The sequence below is a fragment of the Tigriopus californicus genome, chromosome 11, assembly GCF_007210705.1.
Source record: "Tigriopus californicus strain San Diego chromosome 11, Tcal_SD_v2.1, whole genome shotgun sequence".
In the NCBI taxonomy this organism is placed as follows: Eukaryota; Metazoa; Arthropoda; class Copepoda; order Harpacticoida; family Harpacticidae; genus Tigriopus; species Tigriopus californicus.
Window position 1 is genome coordinate 11,196,058 of NC_081450.1, and position 25,313 is coordinate 11,221,370.

The window sequence follows — 25,313 nt, forward strand, 5'->3', positions numbered from 1 at the left end:
GGGGAATGCCTCTCCCGTCCTCACCGTGTGTGTTGCTCACTGTTCACCAATCGGTGGAAGAAATGTGGAATACTTCTCCCGGATGCCTTGGTGAAGGATCTGAGCATTCACTGCTCCTCTCGGCCTCGAGACCTATGGACCAATATGGGATCGCAATAGAGCTCTTTCCGTAGTCGAATATTGTGTGAGCGTGCACTAGACACAGGAGATCAGCTTTTGAAGGCAAATACCCAAGTACATCTTTGTCTGCCTTTGCTTTTGTGGAAGTAGGAAGTGAAAAGAAGTGAGGAAAAGGACCACCATCCACCACTCCCACTCCCACCACCTCTCACCCATCTATCCAACGAGACCAGATCAAAGCAGGAATTTGCCAGCAACAGTCCTTCGGCGGTCTTTTTAAACTCGTCTCAAGCGTTAAGCGAAGGAGTGAAGGGGATCTTTCGAGTGCTTGAACCTACCACGACCAAGACCCCTAATTTGGGAATAGTCGCCATTAGGACCGAAATCATCCTCTATGGCATCAATGCCAATCGGACTCTTTCTGCAAGACTAAGACATGTTTGAAGGCAAGGACTGGAAGGACCTGTTGGTCCCAAGGACTTGAAACCTTTGGTTCTGGCACAAAAGGTTTCCACGATGATATTGACCGGGAAAATGAAAAAAAGAAGATAGAGTGATATTGAAAAGGAAGAAAGACGAGCTGGGATATGTGTTCTGAAACTTAATATGCTGAAAGTTTGCCGGTAGTGGTACGACCATTCTAGTCGCTTCGGCGAGAAACTTCAAACAAGACAACGAAGAACGAAAGTCAAGGAGTCGGGGATCGTTGAATTCATTTTATGAGGGTGATCCCCAAAATGAAGGTAAGCCAAGTAATTAAGTTTGGAGGATTCTTAAAATTCGCTTTATTATCCCACGAGTTCAATCCATTTCAATGTGGAAAAATCGTAACCTTCATGCAATAAGAAGACCCCATTTTCATTATCTATTTCTAACAGGCGGCAATTTCATAAACAAACTGTGACTTCAAAATTTAATCAATAATGCGGTTTTCCAAAAAAAAAACCTCACGGGAAAAGAATAACAGCTTTTTGTTACCAAAACTGACTTTCATATCAACCATGCCTAACTACTTCTTCAGTATTGTTTGGTTACATTTTTTGAGAGTCTAACAATGAATGCGATCGACTCAGGAACTGCAGACGTTGGTTACTGTTCCAAAAAATCCCAAGGTTTGTTGGAAACTAAATGGACGTTCTTGTTTTCACAGATGGTATTATGCAAAGCGTCGAAACATTATTGAGTCACTTTGGCTGTGAAAAGAGTAGAAACGGGAAATTTGGAAGAGCTTCAAAACGGGTCTGTGTTTTGATTGGGGGAAGCAAATAGAAAACGGTTTGTCTGGGTGTGAAAGTCCAACTTTTTAGATGCACGAAAACTTGAAGGAATAAAAGGTCTATGATTGCCATTCAGTCTGTGGTACTCTTGTCTTTTTTGCATCTTTAGCAATGCAGTATCAGTCAAGTGAGATCAGGTATAAAACTGTTTTTTCTAAATTTTTCAAAGTACCAGCGTAGGTAGTGTATTTATTCATGTCGCCAGCATCAAATTACAAGTACTACCAGCATTGGAACACCAATTGGCTTCAGATTGAACCAGACCAATAAACAGGCTGTGGGACGTTCTCAATCCGTTTTATCGGCCCATTTTGCAATTTGGTATTGATCATGAATCAAGAATAGGAGATGCATGGCTCATGAATATTTAAGGAATTTAGATTGCCCAGATTGATTGGCGTATTTCAAGAAAAATACCTCCCCCATATGCAGCCGACGGCAAAAAAAGGTCGTTTCATCTGGGCACAACAGGGTCCATGTTCCATTCCCATAGGGTTGGTTATCGTGCTGTCAAGGCCTCCCTTACAAATCCTGCATTACTGGAAACGGGTTTCTCGACCTCGTTTTATCGACGCGAATGTCGCTTGTCAGTCGTAAACTTTGGAGTTGGTCCGAGGATTTTTGGCGAACGGCGATGGCTTTTTCTCTTCATTCCTTCCTTCCTGAACTGTACTGCTGTTCTACTGTACTACATAAGGAATGAAGTTGTCTCTGGTCACTTGTGTGCCAGTCAATTGAAAACCAATGCAAGGCAAGCTTTAGTTTAGTCGACGAGGAGGGTTGGATCCAGATCCGAAGAAATATCGCCTCGTCGTTCCTCCTGCAGGCCTCGGCTTCTTTCTATCCTTCTTGGCCTCGTGGACGCAGCTCGTTTCTGGAGACGGATAACCCACACACTTGTTGGAAATGGCCATTTTAAACCTGGTATTACTTGGAAATGGGCTTTCAGATGGATGGAATAAATTTCCGACTCGCTCCTCTCGAGGCCTCGTTGGGACCGGAAGAGGCCACTCAGAGGCTCAATGAAACCACAACAAATAAACTGGCGGGGTCTTTCAGAGAATCAAGTTTGTTTCTGATGAAGTTTCTTTTAATGGGCTCTAGAAATATCAACCTTTTTGATTATTGAAGATAGGAAGCATGAGAGCATTGTTGTTGATCCAGTTACAATTAAAACATGTTGTTGCTGATTCAACGTCAAAATGAACTCCAATTATTATAGTTTCAACAACGTTCATCAAACGAGATTTTTCAATACGAAACAAACAGATTTTGGATATCAAGAAGCAGAAACGAACAATATTTTAGGCTTGAGCTTCTCCTATATTTGTGGTCTTACACGGGAGTAGAAATGAATTTGAAATGTCAGAAATGTTTGAAATGCTATACCAAATATGTAGCATCTCTTTATCGACCATCGATGAATTTAGGAATAAAAAAGCAGTTATTGGTGTACGTTTCATTCCATTGGTGCATTGAATTGCTAGCCAAGAGACATGCATTTATGTAAAATGATAGATGAAGTTCTCTTACTCTTTACCCTGACAGATTTATTTGGTTCAAGTTTTTTCAGACAAAATGTGTTGATTCAGACAACGGGTCAATTTGTTATTTGCGAGAATAAGTTCATACTTTATATTTTTTGAAATGACTTGGCATTAAGCAAGCTACATATACACTCATATTTATAGAACCGTTATTTTGCTTATCGTCGAGTGATCCAAAGACTTGATTCTTTTACTCGCACCTTCACATCATCAGTTGGCTTCTTTTTGTGTTAATGATATTTACAACGGTCTTAATAAAAAAGCATTTTTCGGTCTGGTATTGTTTTTGTTTCACGCATCTGACTGAAAGTTGTTTCTTTCAAAGATCCAGATGTACCGTCTTTACGTACTGGGATCTATCTATCTTCTATCATAAGAAGCCATATGAACAGACTTATGAATACAGATGATATGAAGAAGAAACAATATGTTCTGTGTCACAGCAAATCAAGGTCGATATCCACTGCTTTATCAAGAAAGCTGATGAGATGAATTCAGCTCTGAATAGGAATTGATCACGCCCTGTTTTCTATCATTGCTTGTTGATATCAAAAGATTCGATTTAGCAGTGCATGCGGACGTCCGGTTGTTTGGAATGGCATTTTTTGTTCAAAAAAAAATTTATGCATGGAGATACTCATGTTGGCTTCGGTTAAGCTGGCTTCTTTAGACGGGTTCTCAACGATCCATTTGGAGTTCTCCGGTGCAAAAACGTGACCCAAGGGAATTTTGTGCTTGATCGTGGCTAACACCATTAAGGGAATAATAAATCACAAGAATGAACATTCAACTCATCCAAGTTGAATTATACTCGTTCATCAAGGTCCATGTACAATTGCTCTTCAGTGGCCCACTTTATTCCAAATGGTAGGTGATTCCGTCAGGTCTAAGACGGTCCTCAATTAGACACCACGGGCTTATAAATTATAATGAAATGACACTTAACTGAGGATACGGCTCAAGGAGGCTTCAAAACACCTTTTTGTAAAAAGAAAGGCAAATGCTCGCATCGCAGGGCATCTTCGAATGATAATCAAGTATTTAGCAGTTCCATTTTACAATACAATAATGAATGACCAGTCTATTTTTGAGTGGCGCTTGCAAATTCCAAAATAATTTGATCCCAAGACGGGATCGTCACTCATGGGCTGGAAATGAGGCCAAAGCATAAAAGGTTTTGTTTTTGGCGCCAGGTTACTTTCGTAGGTTTTAAAAATCAAACCTGTGGTATACATTTTTTCTGTAATCACATTTTCAAGCAAATTGTAACTGTATTGTATTACCTGTATTAGCTGTAACTTAATTTCATTAAAAGACAGAGCAATTAAGTTAAAATCGTTTAGGATTATAATACATTTTCAATGTGAACTATTGACATCAAGAGCCAAAAACCCTTTGGAAGTAAATCAAGGCTATGTCGACTTCTGGAGAGCAACAAATATAACACCTGTCAGTGGTACTTAATAGATCCAACTATTTCTTGATCATGCTTTATTATGACGAAGCACCTCATATCATAAGTCATTGAATTGGGTTGTTTCAAAGTGTTGAAATTATACAACACAGGCGAGTTTTTAAGCTCCCGTACCATGGCGTTAGGCTTGGACGTTACCGAGAATAAGCACCTGCTCAGCGCTTTCACCAGTATATTTTCATACCGGTGAATGTCCAAGCCCCTAACTCTGAGGTACAAGCTTTCAAAACAGGCCTTAGGGCTAGCATCTGCGAATGAATGGAATATGAAAACGAATCCAAAGTAGCAACAAAAATCAACAATATTGCCAGGTTCCAAATTGACTTGTCAAACTCCGGTTAGTTCGAGACTTACACGATAAATGGTAAAATACAACATAAACCTTTTGATGAAGTTGCATGATATTGGGTGGCTCATTTGTTGGTACGTCTTCACAACGGGAAGAAGATTTGCCATAAGATCGCCTTATTTAGCTCTGACTCCAGGATATGACTTTCAGGCATTGTGATCCATTGCTGCAATAATCACATTATCAATCTGGGCCACGTTTCTGCTGTTTAGCTCAATAAGGGCCCTTATTTGCAACGTCACACAGCCCAAAGAAAACGGGAAGACGCACGGTAGATTGCTAAATAAACTGCTCTTGCCTTGCCTTGAACGCAAATTTCTTTTCCGGACATTATGTGACCTGGGGTATTAATTATAAGTAAGATTTTGATAGAATTAGCCAAAAACAACACAAACGCATTATAATTCAGTATAAAGGAATTGGCCCAATCGGCCATTTATTTGGCAGAGGCTGAATGACAAAGCGCCCTCTGAAGTGCAGAACGTAAAACATATGTCGTGCAGCGTAAGGGAGCTATAGGATGAGTTTTGGACTAATTTTCTTCAAGCTGTGAAGACGGACTGACGGACATACAATTCAATGTCACGGAATTCAATCTTAGGGTCGGATCTTAATACTTGTTGCATAAACCAACAAGGCAGATTTTGAAAGATGATAGGATCAAAGCCTACCCTGGCAGCAACCATCAATTGCAAATACCTCTATTTAACAGATAACTCCATGGGCGAAAGCATCAGGGACAGGACAATTCAGAGGCATTTTTAGCAACTCCAATCATGACAATTAATTTTGTTATCAACAGTTGTCACACACTCGGCAAATAATTTGAAATCATTGTAATAAATTGCATTCGAAAATCGTGAGACTGTTATTGACCCTCATTGAATTGATTAATCAACCAACACAGGCGTATAAATAGTGTGGTTCAACATAATTTGGTTCCACACATATCTGACCGTAGAGGCTTTGAGAGCCCCTTTCAGCCCTCGTGAATCCAGGCTAGTTTGAACAATGAAGTCCACCTCTCCTCTTCCTCGGGCTCCTTCATTGTTTAATTTGCTGCTCTCAAATATTCGCCGGAAATACGCAAGTGTTCTTGATCAGATAACATCTTTTAAGTCAGACTTGGAATAATCTTTAGATAGACAGTCCAGATCAACTTTGTATTCCAGGGCTAGCCAGATCTGCCAAATCTAATTCCATGATGGAACAGATCTAATATGAATTAAAGTTAGATAAAATTTATACTTCCTTTTTCCGTCTTGAACCGCTGGAATTCTATTCCTAGTCGCGGTAAGGAAGTCCGAAAAAAATTTAAAAAAAAGAAAGCAAGGTCACATTAATATTGACACTGATATTATAATTGATGTATGTAAATGCCTTCAGACCCATCTAACGCACTAAGGGTCTGGCGTCCTCTACTAATCTTCAACACACATCCATTATAAAAATAAAAACCGAGTTAGTCTCAATCTTTACCACACCTCAAGATACAAAAGTCAAGCCTTCATGGTGTAAGAAAACTAAAGCCATGTTTGAAAAGAGCCATGAAACAAAAGATTAATAAATGAGAACGAGTTCAGTTGAACATTTTCAGACTCAAATCCTTAGGGATGGCCAAAGATTTGAAGATGTAAGGTCTAAGTAGGCTCTGTCCTATTCAGAGTTTTTTGCTTAGAGGTATTGACAAATGGACAAGACATCCCAGGCTGATCAATTTAACAAGATGTGTGTGTATAGTCAAAACGAGAGTAGTACATTGTACTGATGGGATCAAACAAATGAAATTTAATTACAAGAAGAAAGCCAGAAGCCTGTTAATTAGCCTCGTGTAACCAGATTTTTCTTACATTAATCCAGGGTTTCCTCTTGGCTCAAAAGCAACTATTTACTTTACATTGGGATAGGCCAGAGCCTTTACTATCCAAATTTTCTGTCAACCTTGATTTTGGTAATCTATTTGATCCCAGCACCAAAAGATGGAATGAACGATAAAGCACCACCCCATTCTTTTATAGGAAAACTCATTTGGCAGATTAAGAGCTATCATTATCCATATTGCGTCTGTTGACATGTAGAGGCCTCTATTGGAATGCTCGTTAACATATCATCTTGTCCCTGTAATCAGGAATGTTTCTCAATCAATCATACTTTTGGCTCCATTAATTACCTAAGCTTTTCTGTTGGTTTCTCCAGAGAGGTTTAATTATTTAATTCGTCATGATGAGGAGATATATTGGTTGACATTACGAGCGAAAAGCACTTCCAGTCTGCCATACAATCATTTATTTGATTGAATTGATTTGCCTTGCTTAGTTTGTATCAATAACACTTCTCTATTTCTGGTCTTGTTTTGTCACCAAAAGCTTGTGTGCAATGTTTTTGCAAAATATATTAGGCAAATTCACATTCTTTGATCTGTATTTTTATGCACATTTCCCCTTTTTTACAAAGTATGTCAAAATTGAACATTCCCCTTTTATCAGAGGTCAGTGTGACATTTATAGAAGTGCCGCCTCGTTCGAGATACGTGGACACGGAGCACTCCTTAGATTCCTCCAATCTGATGATTCTTTGGTCCCTTGGGGGTGTCAGGATCTCAGGGGAAGACAAAGCTATCTTGTAAATTCCGAGAGTTCTTTTCCCGGAACCATATTTGGCAGGTTACTCTGAAGCGACTATATCATAAAGATGTTGCCGTGACAGAATATCGATCTGTACGTTTCTTCAACCGAAAAAAGGTAGTTGAGTGCCGTTTCTTTTTCTAGAGCTCTGCAAAAATGTCGGGCGATTCTTCTTCTTCATTGCGAAAGAAACTACCTTCAGAACACTGAGTGTCCAGTTTATGGTTAGGTAACATTCTTAACCACGCCAATGTACCTTTTTTTGGCCGCACTCGTTGAGACAACCCATCCATCAGAATCAACAATTATATCTCGAAAAACCATCGCAAACCAATGTATGTGGAGGTTATGAAACATAACCTCAGTTAAGATTCTATATCAGATCAGAAACTCTTTCATCAATCTCTATATTCTTGGACGAAATCCATCCATCATTTAATGGAACAAGGCCGCACCCAGATGGCTTTTTGAAGAGGCCAACCGTTCAACCAACCCGCCAACCAACCGATCAGCCGACCAACTGACCAGTCAGCTGGGAAAAGAGGAGGTAGAAGCGGGAAACGGAACAAGCGAAGCTCGGAGATGGTCAAGAGAAAGACAGAAGAAAAGAATGTAGGATTGTCTTAGAAACCGTATTTCCGCTCCGAGAAAGGGCCCGAAAAGATTGTTTTTGCCCACGAAGACAAATAGGAATGTTTATTGTTACTTCAGTCTCTCGTTTCTCAAGAGTCATTCTGATGACAGTGGTTGGTAAACCTGACGGGTGTCACGGGAGAGGAGTTGGCTAGAAAGCAAATGAGGATTAAGCATCTACCCGATGTCTGTATCGGATTTGCAAGGCTGGGCTTGAAAGTTATGGTTAATCAAGTGGATCGTACGGGTGCAAAAAGGCTCTTCTTTCCAGAGCTGGTCCCCGATGAGGCGAGCGTATGCTAGGAGAAGACGGTCAACATATCTTTCATGAGGTGGTGGGACCGAAAATTGGCGAGTCATCCTTTCAATGTCTTTCATAAATTTCATTTCAAAGTCAAGTCTTCCCGTGGGACAATGGAACATAGCCGTACGAGTTTGACGGCTGATCGGCCAAGATTCCCGAGCCAAAAACATCCTTGCTAGACGACAGCAAGGTATGCCAATTTCAGCCTTGCCAAATTCACGCAAGAAGGCCGCAATCATTGTTCTTGAATAGCTGATTCTGACAGTCTAATCTGCCGATTAATAGTTTGGTGGGGCCCTGTGGTCTGTTGGTTGATCCGTTGGTCCATGGGGAAGAGGAATCTCTGGCAAATAATCTTCAGCCAAGAGCGGAAGCGGGTGATATTGGCCAAAGACCACTCGAGCTGAAGGTCCTTGATAAGGCCATCCCATTCAAATGGTGGATTTGCTCTCATCCTCTGATGAGTTAGTGAGCCAGACAGACTGCCTTCATCCTTGGATGATATGGATCACTTCCACTCAAGGAAGTCGACTGACTCCCTCATCCTAGACCTTCCCCAGCAATAAGTTCAATCACGGGTATATTCTGAAATGGATTCAATTTATCACATTTTCCGAGTGAAGGACGGGCGGAAAAAGAGCTTAGTCAGAAAGAAGTTGTCCGACATTGGCCACCAACTCATTGAGGGGTATGATTTCACTTCCGAATCCGGTTTCGGGTGCCAAATGACGCAGACAACGATTCCGAGAGATGTGATTGAAGATGAGCGCAAATACGGCCAATAGTTCAGATTCATCCACCCCAGATAAAAGTTCGCCAAGAAAAAAAGGAAAAGTCATGGAGGTAATATCGGTTTTGATTTATGATTAATAAATCTATACGAGAGTGCTAGAAAGGTACATCAAAGCGTCAATCTATCTATAAATCGAAATGATAAATCTAAAGAGATGCAGGTACTACATCTTTCGATAATTTGTCAAAACTATGAGATGCATAATGGACCTCGAAAGAACAAACAACGCTACATAGAATGGTTCTATTGAATCAAAATATTTATAACGTAAAAAATTGGTGATGGGGACGGCATGATTACTTCAATTTATACAAAGATATCCTTTAAGTTTCTAAAGCACAGAGAGCCTACCACACCGACCATCACTAAGTCACTTTGGTATTGCTAAACTAATGCACGAAGCAAAGAGACCATCAAACAAAACGAAGATTTCTCTGGTGTTGGATCAACCCCTTTTGTATGGATCAAATCCTTTTTCACTAAACGTACCTATCTATGTTGGCGGCATTTAAAGGTGATTTCCTGCAAAAAGCAAAATTTGAAGATAAGTGCGGACGGAATGAAGTTCACAAGAATGAGGAGGCACTCTATTGGCCTTCCGTTGAATGGATTGCTTCATTTTATCCGACAATTGAAACGTCCATGCTTGTACTAGATGTCAAATTATAAACCCTACTTTGTCAACCGTTTGAAATGACGTTTAGTTACACGCTTTCATTTTTTTTCTTTTATCATTGTATGAAAAATTATCCTTGCTCGAAGTTCGTCCCGAACTTTTCTCACTGAGATTTTTAGACGCTAAATCCACACCCATAGACGGAGAACCTATCTGACAGTGGACAATGGCACTACCAATTGAAAAAATGGAAGATTTGATATCCGGCTTTGCTAGAGGAAAATTAAACCCTGTAAGTAAATTATCATGTTATACTTTAATCATCTTGACGGGTAGGGCCATGACATGACCTGTCCAATGGTAAAGATTTTTGCTTCTTTGTCGTCCCATAAGGGACCTTCTGGTGTAAAATGTTCGATCCTTTTTTTTCGCAAAGCTCAACTTTTTGTTGATTGGATTCTGTTCTTGATCATACTTTGTGAAGAAACTTTTTTTTCCCTCCTCTAATTCAATCAACAGATTGGCCTCTAAAATACTGGGGATATCCGCTTTTGAAACAAAATACCAAATGGAACGAATTGGAACCAGAGTTGGTTGGGCGTTTTTCTCATTTATCTTCGTTCGAGTCTTGGATCTGGTTGTGCGGTGGAACAAGGCCATTACCCAAAAGTCTATTTCCCCATTTGCGTTTGTCCGTGTGTTATAAGCACATAAATTTCTCATCGACAATCCTTCGCTTCGCGTACTACTATACATGTGCACCATGAATTACCATCTCGAGGATTTACATGGAGCAAATTGAAAATCCCGAGCCTCCCCCCGCCGCAAATCCCGACAAGTTGGGAACATGAGTTTGGTCTTGGGGGAAATATGTGATCTAACGCAAGATTTACGAGTCTCTCGAATCTGCACATCCCACCTAAACATGAGTCGTTTTTGCTCTCATGCTGAATACGTAATACTTCTGGGAATGACTTCATGATTGCTTTTGGACAGAATCTTGACGCGGCAACTTTGTGTCTTTTTCATCACCGAATCTTGAGGATTTACATTTGATTGAATATGTCTTAACGAACATGAAAGTAGCAGATAAAGCAAGCCTTTTCTTTCCTTTTGACGCGATTAATGCTATATCGTTGCATCTAAGCCTTCACAGGGAGCAACAGGGTGCATATATCATCTTCACTTGTAATCTCTAATTCTTACGTTATTGTTTTTGTTCTTATCTGCCATGGCGATGCAACATCATCTTGAATGATAGTGTTGGATCCCTTCTTTATCCCATGAATCTTTCTTCTTAGATGCATACTACATCAAAATGAAAGTCGTTATCCTCTGGCCTTCAACCTTCTGCCTTCTGCCCTCTGCATCCCTTGATCTCTCTTAGGCTCTGACCTCTTCTGGAGGCCATTTTGATAGATTAATGCATTGAAGCAGAGTGGCACTACACACACACACTCACACATGTATATCCATCCTCCCTTTGCTTGTCCCTTTCTCTTTCAGTTCAATCAGACCCTCCTCACACATGATTCCTCTTGTTCCATGTTGCCTTCTTCGTTCTGGCTTGTTTGCCGGACAGTTTCATCCGTTGTCCCCGCCGTTTGATATGATTCGATATATTATCCTCCGTGAAATTACTTTTTCTTGGAATGACTTGAAATTTGGATGAGAAAAAGAAGTCTACAAAGGAAAGCCAAATGCAAGCCAGGGAGGGAAAAGAAGAGCCAAGTCGAGCCAGCAGAGCATTGGGCCCGCTCAAAGCATTTCCCTTAGGTATTTCAGCACCTTTTGTGCTCAGATGGAACGGGCTCTTTCTTATTCGTTTCCTGCTCATGCAGTTCTCGTCGCTGTCTTTCTCTCTTTTTCTGGCCTTTTTGTTCTTCACGGGAGTTTGGGCTAAAAAAGTGTTTGGATTTGAACGAGATGGCTCACGACGCCATTCTCTTGGAATAACAACAGAACCAGAGCTAGATATTAAAGTGTCATTGGGGCTCGACCTTCATCTACCGTGGGAACTTGGCACCATATGTGAATAATTTGACTTTCAGATTGTGTTGAAATGAAAAAAATAAGGTTCCTTGATTTATGGCTCATCCACTCTAACTACTCTTCCCTCTTGGTGGAGGCATTTTGGGGAAGGTGGCGAAAGCTTGTCTTTAAAAAGTGGAAACCCGTCAGCCTTGCAGCCTTCTTGATTACTCTAGTAGGATCAATCTTAAACTCAAGGCCCGCCGTTGGTAGTGACTAAAAAGCTGAATATTCCTCTATTCCATTGCACGTAGTAATGCTGGCTTGCATTCGAAAGAACAAAAGCACCCTGGGAGGTCCACATCTTTAAGGCCTCTAAGCTTCAATAGCTAGACAAGATGGATTCATATTCAAGAGGAAATACGACATGGAAGAAACTCCAATAAGGTAGAGGGTAGAGCTCGACACCATTCGCTGGTTCAATACTGAAGGTTTGGAACAACATTAGGGACCATCGATGCTCCCTTGGGCCATGCCAGATTGTGCAGCGATGAATGGGATAACAATTCCATTAGTAACTAATTAAAGAATTCTAATCTGAAGCAGTTTTCCGGGTCCCAGAGCCTGGAATACTATACCAAAGACCTGGACCATTACCAGAGCTTGGTGTTTGCGTGTGTGTTTACTTTGCAAAGGTGGAAAGAGAGAGAGAGAGAGAAAGAAAAGGAAATGGAGATGGTTCTTGAGTCATTCATCCCTGAAGTTTTCTCTGTTACATTCTGGATGATGATTTGCATTTGAATGGAACTGCTACAAATGAGCGCTAGTTTGAGTGATGGCAGATATGATTCATTCTTTCGTGACTGCCGAACTCATGATAGAAAACATCATGTTCCAAGATCTTCCAAGACAACGGTCCAATTAGAGGGCTACACCAAAATAAGAGCTTTGGAACCTATTGTTTTTTTCGTATGTATGGTGAGACGAAGGTGGCCAAACTTTTCCCTGGAGCTCTCCAAACTCGAAGTCTATGTAATAGGCATTGACTTGTTGGTCCCGAGTTTCTGGAATAAATGTAATTTGTGGGCAACAGCGTTCAATGCTCATGCAATACACCAATGGCAATAGTTGGCGAGTGGACGTTGGATAATTCAATACACATTTGATCCATCCATTATGGACCCATCGGAGAAAGTTGATTCACATGGAACAACCGTACTATATGTGCCAGCGGGCAGTTTACACGCAGAATTGGCTAGAGGTCCAAATAAAGCTTGCCTGCGTCTATGAATTATCTTGCTCAATTTGAGGGACATCATGCGGGTACATACACATTATGTTGATGATCTGTGGCTCCTAATGATTCTCGAGTCTCTTTGTTTCCCTGGCAAGGATGGATCATACTCCTTTCAAAGCACACATAGAGGATGAATAAATCATTTTCCTCCTGTACACAAACTACGTAGAGCGTTCTCTGGGAGAAAGCTTTATTGCAGGACCAACATTGAACTAACGTTCACAGACCCACGTTAGAACGCTATAATAAGAGTAAATAAGCCACGCATGGCGAGGAAAATACGATTTGAATTTGAAAAAAAAACGAGAAATATATGTCCAAACAATCCCGAGCCATCTCAATTTTGAGGTCCATTCCCATAAAAATGGATAACGTTCTTTCGGTTCTGTGAGATATTTCATCGTGTATGAAAACTTTTTTCGCCCTCAAAGAAAAGTAGTCCCATTGTAAAAGATTTAAGAGTCTATTCAGCATGACATATCACTCTTTGTTCACCTCAAGCAAGGCATCCATTCAATCTGGAGCATTTCCGCGATGGATGCCCGTGATTCGTATCAAATACTTCTCACAAGAATCTTTTCTAATAAAAACCCGATCCATACCCACCGCTATCAATTCCACGATTGTCCCCGCTGATTCATGAACTTTACCAGTAAAAAAGGGGCGACCTTTCTTCGACGACTGGTTCCACCTCGCACCCGGAATGTCTTGTGTGTACTATGCACAAACAGTGTGCTGTACGTACAGTGGGCTCCTCGTGAATTTGAATTATTCCGTAAGTGAGGGACTCAACCTTCAGGACTCCTTTCAGACGTTCACTGTGCACTTAACGTGATGAAGTGTGCGTCAACGCACGAGTTATTGATGGGAGTATGAGTAATACACACTTCTTCTTCTTCTTCTGGGCCCAAGAACTGGAGGGATTCGTTTCATGCTTCAACATAATCAAGGGAACAATGTATAAAAACGACGGTAAAAAAATACACTTTCCCTCCTATGCTGGCAAGCACACTGCCAGAGAAATGATCCAAAAAAAGTCAATCCAGTCCCAAAGTCCAAACAAAGAACAGCGACTTACAGGTTCATGATTCTGACGCTTCAGGTGGTTTCCCCGTTTCCAAAGACGATGCCATTGCTTCCTTTGTAGAGTCATGTTGAGATTGTTCAAGCTCTAAAAGTAGTCTCAATTTGATCTATTTTCAATGGAGGAACAGACTTCCATGATGGAGAATAGGAATGAATTACATTCAAATCGATTTTTATGATAGGGTAAATGTAACTTCCTGAGGGGCATGTTTGATAGACTCTCCAAAAAAGAAGAGAAAATAATGCGATTGTCTAAGGGGAGCGTGTAGTAGAAGTTCTAAACCATTGCTTATGCATGAAAGCCTTTCAAAAGGGAAATGCAAGTCCCGACAATGTTTGGTCTTTGAGTGATACATGGATTGCTGGCTGTACGGGTTTACCAAGAGCCTTCAAAGTCATGTGCCTTGTTCCACATATCATATGTATCTGAAACCAGTTTGGTCGGTTAGGATCTCACTTCTTGGTCTGGTCTTGTTCTTTCGATATGTTGATGGGGTACCAAGTTGGATGGGCGAATCGTGAATGTGTTCCAACCAACGGAAAAAGAGCATAAAGAGCACTCAACGTCCCCAGAGAGAATCTGTAATGCCCGATGAATGTACGTAAAGCTATCTTATCGTTCTTTGATTGGGACAGCAGAATAATGTAAGGCAGATTCATTCATCCTAATAAGTGTCGGTTGTAGTTGGATCTAGTATTTACCACGAAGGTCTTGATCCCTTGGTTCGATACAATTGGGCTCAGATGCACGATGGTGAACGTCCGGTAATCTTATGGTCTCGTGTGCATGTGCATTTACTTCATTTGAGATTCAAGGTAGAACGAACAATGCCACTTCTAGTGCATTGGTTATTGTTCTCTCGACACATTGACAATGGATGATTTTTCCTAGCTTTACCAAGTTGGTTTCACATTTTGAAAGTTGATAACCGAAAATGGATACCTCTTGAGTAAGTGGAAGCCTTGATCTGGCTGTCAATTCAAGATAACCTTTCAAATATGGGAAAATACGTCAGTCTCCGATCCAAAGATCGTTTGATATTTCTAACTTAACGAGAATGTCGCCATGCCTACAGTTGTGTAGAACGTTCCAAGTACGATTTAGACTTGTTGGTGGTTCCTCAAAAGACATTCATTCAGACATGGAACGTTGTCCCTTTATGAACGAGTCTTTGAATCTACGGATATTTCTTCTCGGAGTAGCCAGGCTGTTCTCCACTCAAGTGATTTTCTCTCATTTACTCATTACACATCCCAAAGATCTTAATGACTTACTATTGGTTGAGTTCATATGTCTTCTTATGTCAAATTGACTGCGCGTTTTGCACGTTTGAGCTCAACCTCTCGAAGCTTTCAGACCCCCAAGGTGGATTCACCGAGCCTTGTGGTGTTCTTGGAAGGTCTTCAGTGTTCCACGTGGGCAACATTTTTCCCTCTCACCTCACTGGTCCCGCTGGATCCTGGCGAGAAAAAGGAAGGACTACAGATACAAGATCACTTTTATGCTCCGTTTCACATCAGGAACAATGCCTTCGTGAATGGGACAAATGAGTGGTTTGATCGGAAACGAAGACATTGACTCGGTAAAGAGCTTTTGAGTGCATGTATGTAGTACGTGTAGTGAAGATAGGCTAAGAAATCTGTTTGGGTCAAAATTACCGAGTTGGAATTACACAAACTCTTTTAAGGTGCTAACGTAGCTACTATGGGTATTGAATGGAGAGAGGTTAACTGAGGTCCCTTATCCTTCGCAAATACCGGAAGGACCTTCCCACGAAGCGTGTGAAAGGCGGCAATCTTATCTTCCCTCTTCAGGCTGTCATTTGCCAACAGTTTGGGGTCTGCTTGAACGCTGAAGGCTGCAAAAGTTGGCAGAAATGCACAAACCAATTGGTGTTTGATCTGAAATTGGCCTGATTCTTTGCAATCGATTGGTTTTATCACGCAACTGTTTTTGTTCGAGTCATGGAATCATTTTGAAGTGGGCTCTCTCTCTTTTTCCAGTAGCCACCATCCATGTACGAAATCCTGGTAAAGGATCAAGACACTTAGCTTTAGATTGATGACGGGACAAAGGCAGCTTTTATAGGTTGGGAGTTACTCAAGTGCCTACAAAGGGTGCTATGCAAAATGTATGCAAATTTATAAAAGTATCTCGTAAGTGTGTCCCAATAATGGATGAGAACGCAACTTAACTTTCTTTACCTCCATCTTGTTCAGACCGGGATGCGAAGATTACACCGAGCCGTTTTTGCCATTTATCCTTGTTATCTGTCCTGTATCTTGCAATATACCACCATATACTGTAGTAGTCCTCGCCATGCGAGATTAAGACAAGTTAGTGTGGCCATAAATGGGATGGCAAGATGAAATAGCTATTTCCAACCGCGTCTTGAACGTGTTCGAAGGAAAACCTCTGAGAATGAATTGGACGGACGCGGATGGAAAGGCAGGGTAATCTGAAGGTTATGTACCATGTAGATGTGCACCAAAATAAATGCGAAAGTATATATAATGGCAGAAATACTGGGTATATCAAACGGTTAAGTTCCTATTATTCATTGACAAGCTGGTCCCCACCTTGACCTTCCACGATGGAAATGCTCTTGTGACAGAGACATCATCCATGTAGGTAAAGCCACCATTTCCCCGCTTGCCAGCATCGATCTCCTCTTCTTCAGGAAGGTGGAGGTGGACATCTTGGACAGGTCACATTCCTCCATGATTTCCTTGAGGGTCTGGTGACGACGATCGGTCTCCTCAAAGGCCGGCATAGCGGTGATTATGCCTAAATTCGGTTCGTTTTGGGGTGGGTTTCCCATCGCAGATCTTCGGGGTCCTCCCCCAACCTGACCTTGGCTCACATCCTATAGATTTGGTTGGGAGAGATGGCTTTGGTCCCATGGGTAGCGTCCGTTACCTCTTGGGTTGGCTTGACAGTCTTTTTGGCCTTGGCGAGATCGGACACCAGGCCATGAAGGCGAAAGAGAAATAAGGACACCTAGAAACAAGAGCTTTGGCTAAAACGAATGATAACCTACCCTCCAAGGCGCTAAAGTGATCTTATTGTGCTCTTGCTTCACCGGTTTTTATTGCCAAATCATTTCTCATTTATCACAAAACTCCGAAAAACGCCTTTCATGATACAGGTTGATTCCCATTTGGTTTGGTGTGTATCAAGTGGCACACGACGTGCCCTACTGCATAAAGAAATGGGTTAATGTTTATTTCATGTGGTATGTCAATCACTCATTAAAACGGAAACTTGCATAACGTGATCCTTTTTGTCACACTACCCTTTTTTCAAAAACCATGGCACATTTGAATTTGCAAGTAAAATGAACTAATTGCTTGCCTTTTAACCAAGATTTCGCACATACTCATATGGAAGTCCCTTTTTCTACACCTTTTACATCTTTCTTTTGCATTATGCGACCAAATGCAAATTCTATCACATATGAAGTCACATGTCTCGTTAACAATTTCGATTTCAATAAGTACTATTATAGATCAAACTACAAGTCTAATTTGTTTGGGTTATGCCTATTACCTTACACACTATAAGTTTGACACTAATTGCTTTCAGCAAGTTTGAACACTAAGAGTGAGTGAGTGAGTGCACTCAGACTAATCCAGAGGTTTTGAGGTCCTTTAGTCTCTGCTTTTCATGCATCTAATGCTTGCATGCATGTCTACAGGGAGTTAGTTTCCAAGTGACTAAGACACTAATTCCCCAAACAGCATTTCGTCTGGTTTATGGAGGCGTAAAAAAGTTTTCTCATTATAGCCTCCCCGTTCAGGCCAACTGAGGATGGATGTTTGGAAGCCCCTAGGGAAGTATTCACCTATGTCAAGGAGAAAATTATCCCTAAACCACATACGCTCGTCGTTCGTACTATGCAACTGAGCAGACGGTTGTAAATTTGGTAAAGGTTAAGCTCGGTTTGGCTCGATAAGAAAAGTTGTCACGCTTTGGCCCTGGTTGAGGAAGTTAGGTGTATAGGGGCGAAAGACGGCTCATTTTTATCCTTTTAATCGAGGCACAAAAGTTTACCTTAAGCATAGGTGTTCACAAAGGACTTTTTGTCCGGATTGTCAAGAAGTGTGGCGGGCCACCCTGAGAGAACTATTTCTCCCGACTAAATGGTGAAGAGTGGATGATGCATTTCCACGTGTTCCATTCCGAGTTATTTGTTCAAAGTCTCGAGGCAAAGGCATTATCGTTGATCTGCCTTATTATTTTCACATTCAGTAGAGATGAAACCTCTGCCGGCCGGAGAGTCAAAAAAGAAAAAGGGAAACGACCAAATGGTCTCTTCAAGAAAGCCTGGGTCTTTCCACCACTGTCCAATAACAAGAAGTCTTGCGCTGTTATTAACCCAGACAAGCATCCTTGAATCTCTTGAGAATGGGATCCAGTTTCCTTTTGGTTTGGCGGATGAACGACCAATGTTCCGGAGCCGTCATAGTATTCCTCGTACATTGAAATGCTGAAAATAGATCCTAAAAATCATCATCTTTACACCTGGGAGGAAAGATGGAAATTGCATTGGTAGTCTAGGCAATTCCTCCACCCAACCTTGGCGACTTCCAAAGTGTATACTCGCCTTTCCTTGAGCAGAAATATTCCGCTAACCGAGAGGATGAAACTGACAGTGTGGCCCTAAAGTGCCCTAATATCATTGGCACTAGCAATTTATATCCCCTCTTGGGACCAACATCCTACCACCAGTTTTTTTGTGGACAGGCACGTTGGGGGGGGGCGATAGAAGTGACATCAGTGTAATGAGTTTTCAAAGATGGAGCTTGTCATGGCTGTTATTATTGACAATTTTGAAGCCTTACATGAGTCTGTCAAAAAGCATGTTGCGCGGATACCACCATCTCATTCAAACGAATTGAAGCTAGAAACAAGGTAGGTGTTGAAGCTCATTTAATTTCGTTCCGGTGAAGATGATCATTGGTAGAGTCTAGGTTTTCTGGAGAAAACGTATCATTATGAAGTCTTTATCAAGCCAAACTTTATGATGAAATGAACCTCACCTCCCCATCTTAGGAGGTAATTTTATCCAAGATGCGTGATAAAAACTTCTCGAGCTAGTGGGAACACGGGAAGTGCATTTCGTTTGGGCGGTGATTTCACTTTCAACAAAGGGTGCTTGCTGCTGGAAAGGATTTCACGGTCAGGGCACTTCAAGAATGCATTAGAGACTGATCGCCAAACTTTGAGTTATTGTCTCTGTGACAGCATTAAACCAATATTTGGTGGTATAAGAACCACCTCGTCAGAGCTTCAGCGACAAATAGAACCCACGAATCGTGCGGGCTTTTGGCCTTGTGTATCCCAAGCAGACCATGTCACAATAGTTGGATAGAGTAAGAGGCAATGTGTTTGCCCTACGCCAATAAGATGATAGAGCAAGAAAATATGCACAAAATCTGGGCTATCATTAGGTTGATAAATGGTGCCTAGGCTCATCTTTTTGTCTCTCTTTCTTGCAGGCTTGTCCAGAAGATCCTTCAGGAGCGCCTTCTCGACTTGAACGGAGGTGAAGAGAGAAAGGGCGGTCTTTTTCTCCTCTCCTCACATTAGCAGAGCATTTTTCTTAGACCCGCAAAAACAAAACACACACTTGGGACAATTACCGTGTTCCACTGCTATCAAGAGCGGAGAAGTTGTTTCATCTGTGCACCTAGTGTACCTTCGCTCAACAGTGGAGCAGTTGAGAAGGAAACAAACTTGCCAGTCTCATTTGTGAGCTCACGTTCCATTACGGTTCTCTCCGGGACCCTTTTCCCATTCACGATCCCAAGGTGGATATTCACTAGCCTTGAGAAGGAACGAGGAACGTATCAAAGGCCATTGACATAATTCCTACCCGGGTGGTGTCGATGGCGACGGTGTTGATGGTGTGAGCCAGCCAACTGATGGAAGTTTGCCCAAGGTGACACAAACTAAACAAACAAGAACAGGACCAACAAAAGACAGCCAAAACCCGGGAATAATAGGGAGACGAGCGGCAAAGGCCGCGTTTAACCCGGAAGAGGCAAAAGCTGTTATGAGAATTGGTTAGCCCAAGCGATAAACTTGAGAAAAAAAGTTCGTCCTTACTTTCTGATGGGAGAAACATATCGGTTGAGAGTGACCAACACGATGAATCTTCAACGCCAGGGGTGTCTGGAAGTTTCATGAAATTTCGGGAAAGCTTTCCCAAAGCAAGACGAAAGTTTTGTCAGTGCCCGTACTTTTGTGTGCATGTGTGTGTGTGTGTGAGAGAGGGAGTGTACTGCTCGTTGAGCCAATACCAGGGGGTTATTTTCAGAAAGCAAGCCCATTGGCATACATATCTTAAGGCAACCAAAATCCATCAAGCCGCGCCTGAGTCATCCATTCTCATTCCAGAGTGAGTGGATGGTCCAACGTTCACCTCATAACTCACTGGAACGCAATACAGTGGAACGCATCACACTTCTTGAAAACCATTGGCCTTCTGGCCGCCAAAGCTCAAAAACACGACGACAAGGACTTTCTGAAGTCCGTACGATGCTCTGAGCTGACCAAGGTCAAGGAAGGAAACAGCACGAAGCTAACTGATTGACGGAACCCTTGGGATCCCTTGGACGAAACGAACGGGTTGACGTTCCCAATTGAAGGACGAGGAAAAGCCTACCCAGATTCCAGACTGAGAAAGAAATATGTGAAAACGAGAAGGTGAAAGGATGTTAAACTTCTCGACGACCCACACACACCTTTTCCTTTACTCCTGCTTCAAATGGACCGAAACTTTTCTCCGTCTTTAGAGCTGTGCCTGTTCTGATAAAAGCTTCACCATCCTTGGCTGGCCATTCTCTAACGAAAAGCGAAATCTCTTCACCTCTTCCTTTTCCATTTCCCTTTCCCTCGTCTTTCCTCCTCCCTTCCCCCCCTTCACCTCGTCGTCTTTCTCCTCCCTGGCAATTCTCCGTTCACACTCTTCTATTCTATTAAGTACGTACAAGGCAGTTTATTGCTGCGTTCCACTCTTTTCTTGACCAATCTTCGTGGCCATCCTTGACAGACAATCATCATGAACAGTGGGCAACTTTTGATACTAATCGGACTGACAACCTTAACGGCCAGTGAGCACCATCGAACGCACACCACATTCTCGGGGCGCTCCTCCCGAGAACCTCGAGCAGTGAGGGACGATGGGAGTGGAGACACCCTCGACGCCTGTTGTCCCGTGACTCCACCCAGGAAAGTCTGCGCCAAAGGGGACGCAATCTGCATCCCGGCCAATTACTCCAAGTTTGATTTGCCAAACGAGACTAGGACAGTGGTTAATGTGGGTATCGATATCAAGGACATCCCCAAGATCGATGACCAAGAGTATAGTATTACCCTGAATGCATTTTTCGTGGTCCGATGGACCGACGAGAGAATGATCATCGACCAAGAGAAGATGGATCAAATCCTCAAACGTGGTGAGAGCGCGGATTCTTGGATTCCCGTCGATGTTAGCTTCATCAAGGAATTCTGGCTCCCCGATGCGGAAATTCTCAACCTGAAGGAGTTCAAAACCCTGGATGTTCTGTCCAAGCTCGAGGGCCTCTGGCTGAATCGCAACTTTGAGATCATGTACGCCGTGGCCACCCGAATCACCTTTATCTGTCCAATGACGTTCAACTCGTTCCCGTTGGACATTCAAGTTTGCCGCTTCCAAGTCGGAAGCTTCAACTACGACGTGACGAAAATGATCTTCAAGGACGAGTTCATTGCCGATGAAAAGCAGATCCGCTCCGTCTTGGATTACTTCATCGATATCAACAAATTGAGTGAGAAGGACCAAACCTACTTTGCCCTAACAGGTGAGAGCATGCCATCGAAGGCAATCATTGTCAGATTTTCGTCCAAAGCTTGACAAAACGATCAGTAAACCCCAAAAGAGGAGCACTTTTTCTTCATCTAGGAGCAATGAGAAGCCAAAGAAAGGAACACTCTCCGGAAAATTGCCCCAAAAGTTCCTAATCTCATAGGAGCATCATCCAAATGAGAAAGTTTGGTCCTCCGGGGAATTCATATTTTCCGACACTTAGACTTTCAATTAAAGAAACTTGGCAATCCCTTCATCTGACGGTGATGTCAAAAAACTCCTTTCACCGGCTCATCTACAATACATCATAAATAATGTTTAATTCAGAGCTCTAATAGCTCGGATTAAAATTCCACAAGCTCATACTTTAGGTCTAAAAGGTATGAGCTGTCAGGTCGAGAATTGGGACGAAGGTGACCATTCCCAATTTTCAGTGTTCTTCGTGACTCAAGGAAGTCTTGGCTCTTTTGGGGGGTGAGATGGTGATGCACTTACATCGAGAGTGAGCGAAAGAAAGAAAGAAAGAAAGAAAGAAAGAGGTAGACACGACAGTATGGTAGTACATACACGCGTAGGAGAGTGGGTAGATAGGGACGAAAGCGACCGAGCTGCTGAGGGAAATTGGGTCCCTTTTTTTGAAGTTTTTGGCATCATCCTGCAACTTGTCGTTTCAAGAGAGAAAATGCAATGTAATCAATTGAAGAGAGGACTTGAGATCCTCAAAGCGTTAGTGGCTCAATCGGGACCAGATCGGTGGTTTAGCGCGAGCACGCCATCAAGTCACGGGGAGTCCTCTGAAGGTACTTTTACCGCAAGTTTGGGGAGAAAAGAAATGTTTCATAAGTACGTACACTTCAAGACATTATGGTTGAGCCCAATTTATCATCTTTTTGTTGCCTGTGGTCTACCAATCTGCCAACGTACCCGAGCCGAACTGATTTATCAAGCGACCAAAAGCATGGGGGTAATAACAAACGCGGGTCCAAGATCCAAATCAACTCCTCCCAAGGGCGTTTTTTGAGATTTTTTTTAATGATGAATATGCCAGCTGGGCTCTTGAAAATGGCGCTACGGGAAAAATAGATTACTTCTAAAGCTTGCTAAGGACCTTGAAAGGCTCTATTAATTCAATTTTAAGTAGAAAAGCAAGCAAAACTCATTTGAGAGTGAGCCTGTGTCTGAGGGGAAGAAAGAGAGAGGAAGATTAATGTCATGAAAGCACTCGAGCGACAGTCAAAAGTCGTTCTCTAAAACCCATAGGAGATATTTTGTTCCAAGAGCCATCCTAGATCTCATAATCTAATTAGAAGACACCAAGGGTGCCAAGTCTAACGCTATTCGAGATTTCTTTTTTTATTTCATCTGCCCTCCTTTTAAACATGATTTCCGTCTTTGGGGGTCCCTTTTGGTTTGAGATGAAATCTTCCCACCAAGAGTGAGTAATATGACCTTACCCCTTTCGTCCCAGAAGACCCATAAGTCCTTTGTTAACCTGGGATCAACGCTTCTTGGATCATGCCCGGTCCCTTGAAAGCGCATTTTTCGTGTCAGAGTCGTCTTCTTGGGCATAATGGAGACATTTGGTGGAAAATGAACATGAGCTCGCTGTTGATCCTGGCTGCTTTTTATCTGAGGATAAACCCTCACCTCTATTTGGCCTGTTCAATTGATGCCCTCGTAAACATGTTCAATATTTCTGGCGTGGGAAAGAATACACTATCCATATGGAGTGGAAATACCAAATATGAGGAAGGGGCATTTTGTACATTTCTTCTCATCCCAAATATGACCGACAAGCCAATCGTTATTTGGAAGGGATCATCGATTCGAGATCGTGGAAAAAGACATGAGAATTCCAATAGGGAACTGGCGTTCCTGTTCCCGTTCCGTTCAGATTCTCACGCTTGAAACGAGCAATGGAAGGCCGGTTCGTGAGCCTCTAGCAATATTGGCTCTTTCCCAGTTTGGTTTTCGACTTTCCGAGCGTTTCTCTCGGGTATCGTGGCATTATGCTAAGCACTCATTAAGCTAAATGAGGCTCTCATTATTATCTCTTGAGTCATCTTGGGCCACCAAATAGCACCTCTTACTCGCAGAAAGTCCATTCGCCCACTCACTCAGTCGCTCGATCTCTCTCGCTCCTTGTGCCTCGTTTATATTAACATTGTCGCTTTGGCGCTTTGTCTTCATGCTTGGCTTGTTGGCTTCTTTGGGGTGTTCAATTTGCGGGTTGGCAGCATAATGGCCTTGATCTATTCTCATTTCAGGCAATTATTCCGTGGCCGGCTTTGAGCTGACCTTACGGAGAAAAGTCTCGCATTATATAATCACTTACTACCTGCCGTCCGGCATGTTCGTCATCGTGTCTTGGATCAGCTTCCTGGTTCCACCCGACATCGTGCCCGGCCGAATGACCCTACTCGTCACTGTCTTTCTCGTCTTGGTCAACATCTTCAACACAATCACCACGAACATCCCCAAGGCCGAGGGTCTGACGGCCATCGAGGCCTGGGTCATAGTGTGTGTGCTCTTCGTGTTCGGGGCCCTCATCGAGTACGCCGGCCTTTTGCTGAAGATGAAACTAGCCGCCACGCGACCTTGTAAAGGTACGAGTCGCGAGAACTCGCTGCTTCTCAATGGGAAGATGCCGGATGAGAAGAAGTGGCTACGGGGGATCTCGAGACGCAAACAGCGGGAGGACATTTCCCATGCCCGATTAGACATTCTGTTCCTCCTGCTGTTCCCCCTGTTCTTTCTCATCTTTAACTTGATCTACTGGCTGGGCTTTCTGTACGGACCATGCTCGCATTGCACTAGTGACGACGAGACTAAGCCCATCTACAACGTGGAGTACTGATAGCCCCCGGGATCGACACGGCTGCAACCACCACCTCCGCGCCTCCGCCGCTCTACAATAACCTATGTACTATGCATGTGACCCGCACAATATCTAGATTCTTGAATATCAGCTATCAACCCACAAACCCTCACATGATGGGGAATGAACAACGCAGAAACAAGAGTCGACGTTTTAAATTCACAATGACAATGACAATTTGACATCCGCTCAGCCTAGTTTTTAACGATCTCGATGAAAACATATTTCCAAGCTAATAAAACCCTGCACCAACCTCTTTCTCAGACGGAGGCAACTCTTTTGCATTTCCGATCGATGAATCAAGTTTGCGATAACAAAAAGCAGTGACCTACTTTGCCAAAGATTGACTGGCAAAATTCCGTCTGGGATCGCGCTAAGTAAGCAAAACACGCCCTGAAAACAGACCCAATCTTTAAAAGGATACCTTGTTCATGCCCATGACATGGCATGTCTTGCAATATTGGGTATGAGGCCAGGTTGTTTATTCTCAC

General features: G+C 42.5%; 1 protein-coding gene across 1 annotated transcript; it reads left to right on the plus strand.

Moving 5' to 3' along the window:
* On the plus strand, nucleotides 1–25,085 carry LOC131890650 (glycine receptor subunit alpha-2-like). The gene is made up of 4 exons (XM_059240044.1): nucleotides 1–863; nucleotides 19,594–20,036; nucleotides 20,495–21,939; nucleotides 24,212–25,085. The coding sequence occupies exons 3-4, from the start codon at nucleotides 21,159–21,161 to the stop codon at nucleotides 24,799–24,801; spliced, it is 1,371 nt and encodes a 456-aa protein (XP_059096027.1). The 5' UTR covers nucleotides 1–863; nucleotides 19,594–20,036; nucleotides 20,495–21,158; the 3' UTR covers nucleotides 24,802–25,085.
* Nucleotides 25,086–25,313: the final 228 nt, after the last annotated feature.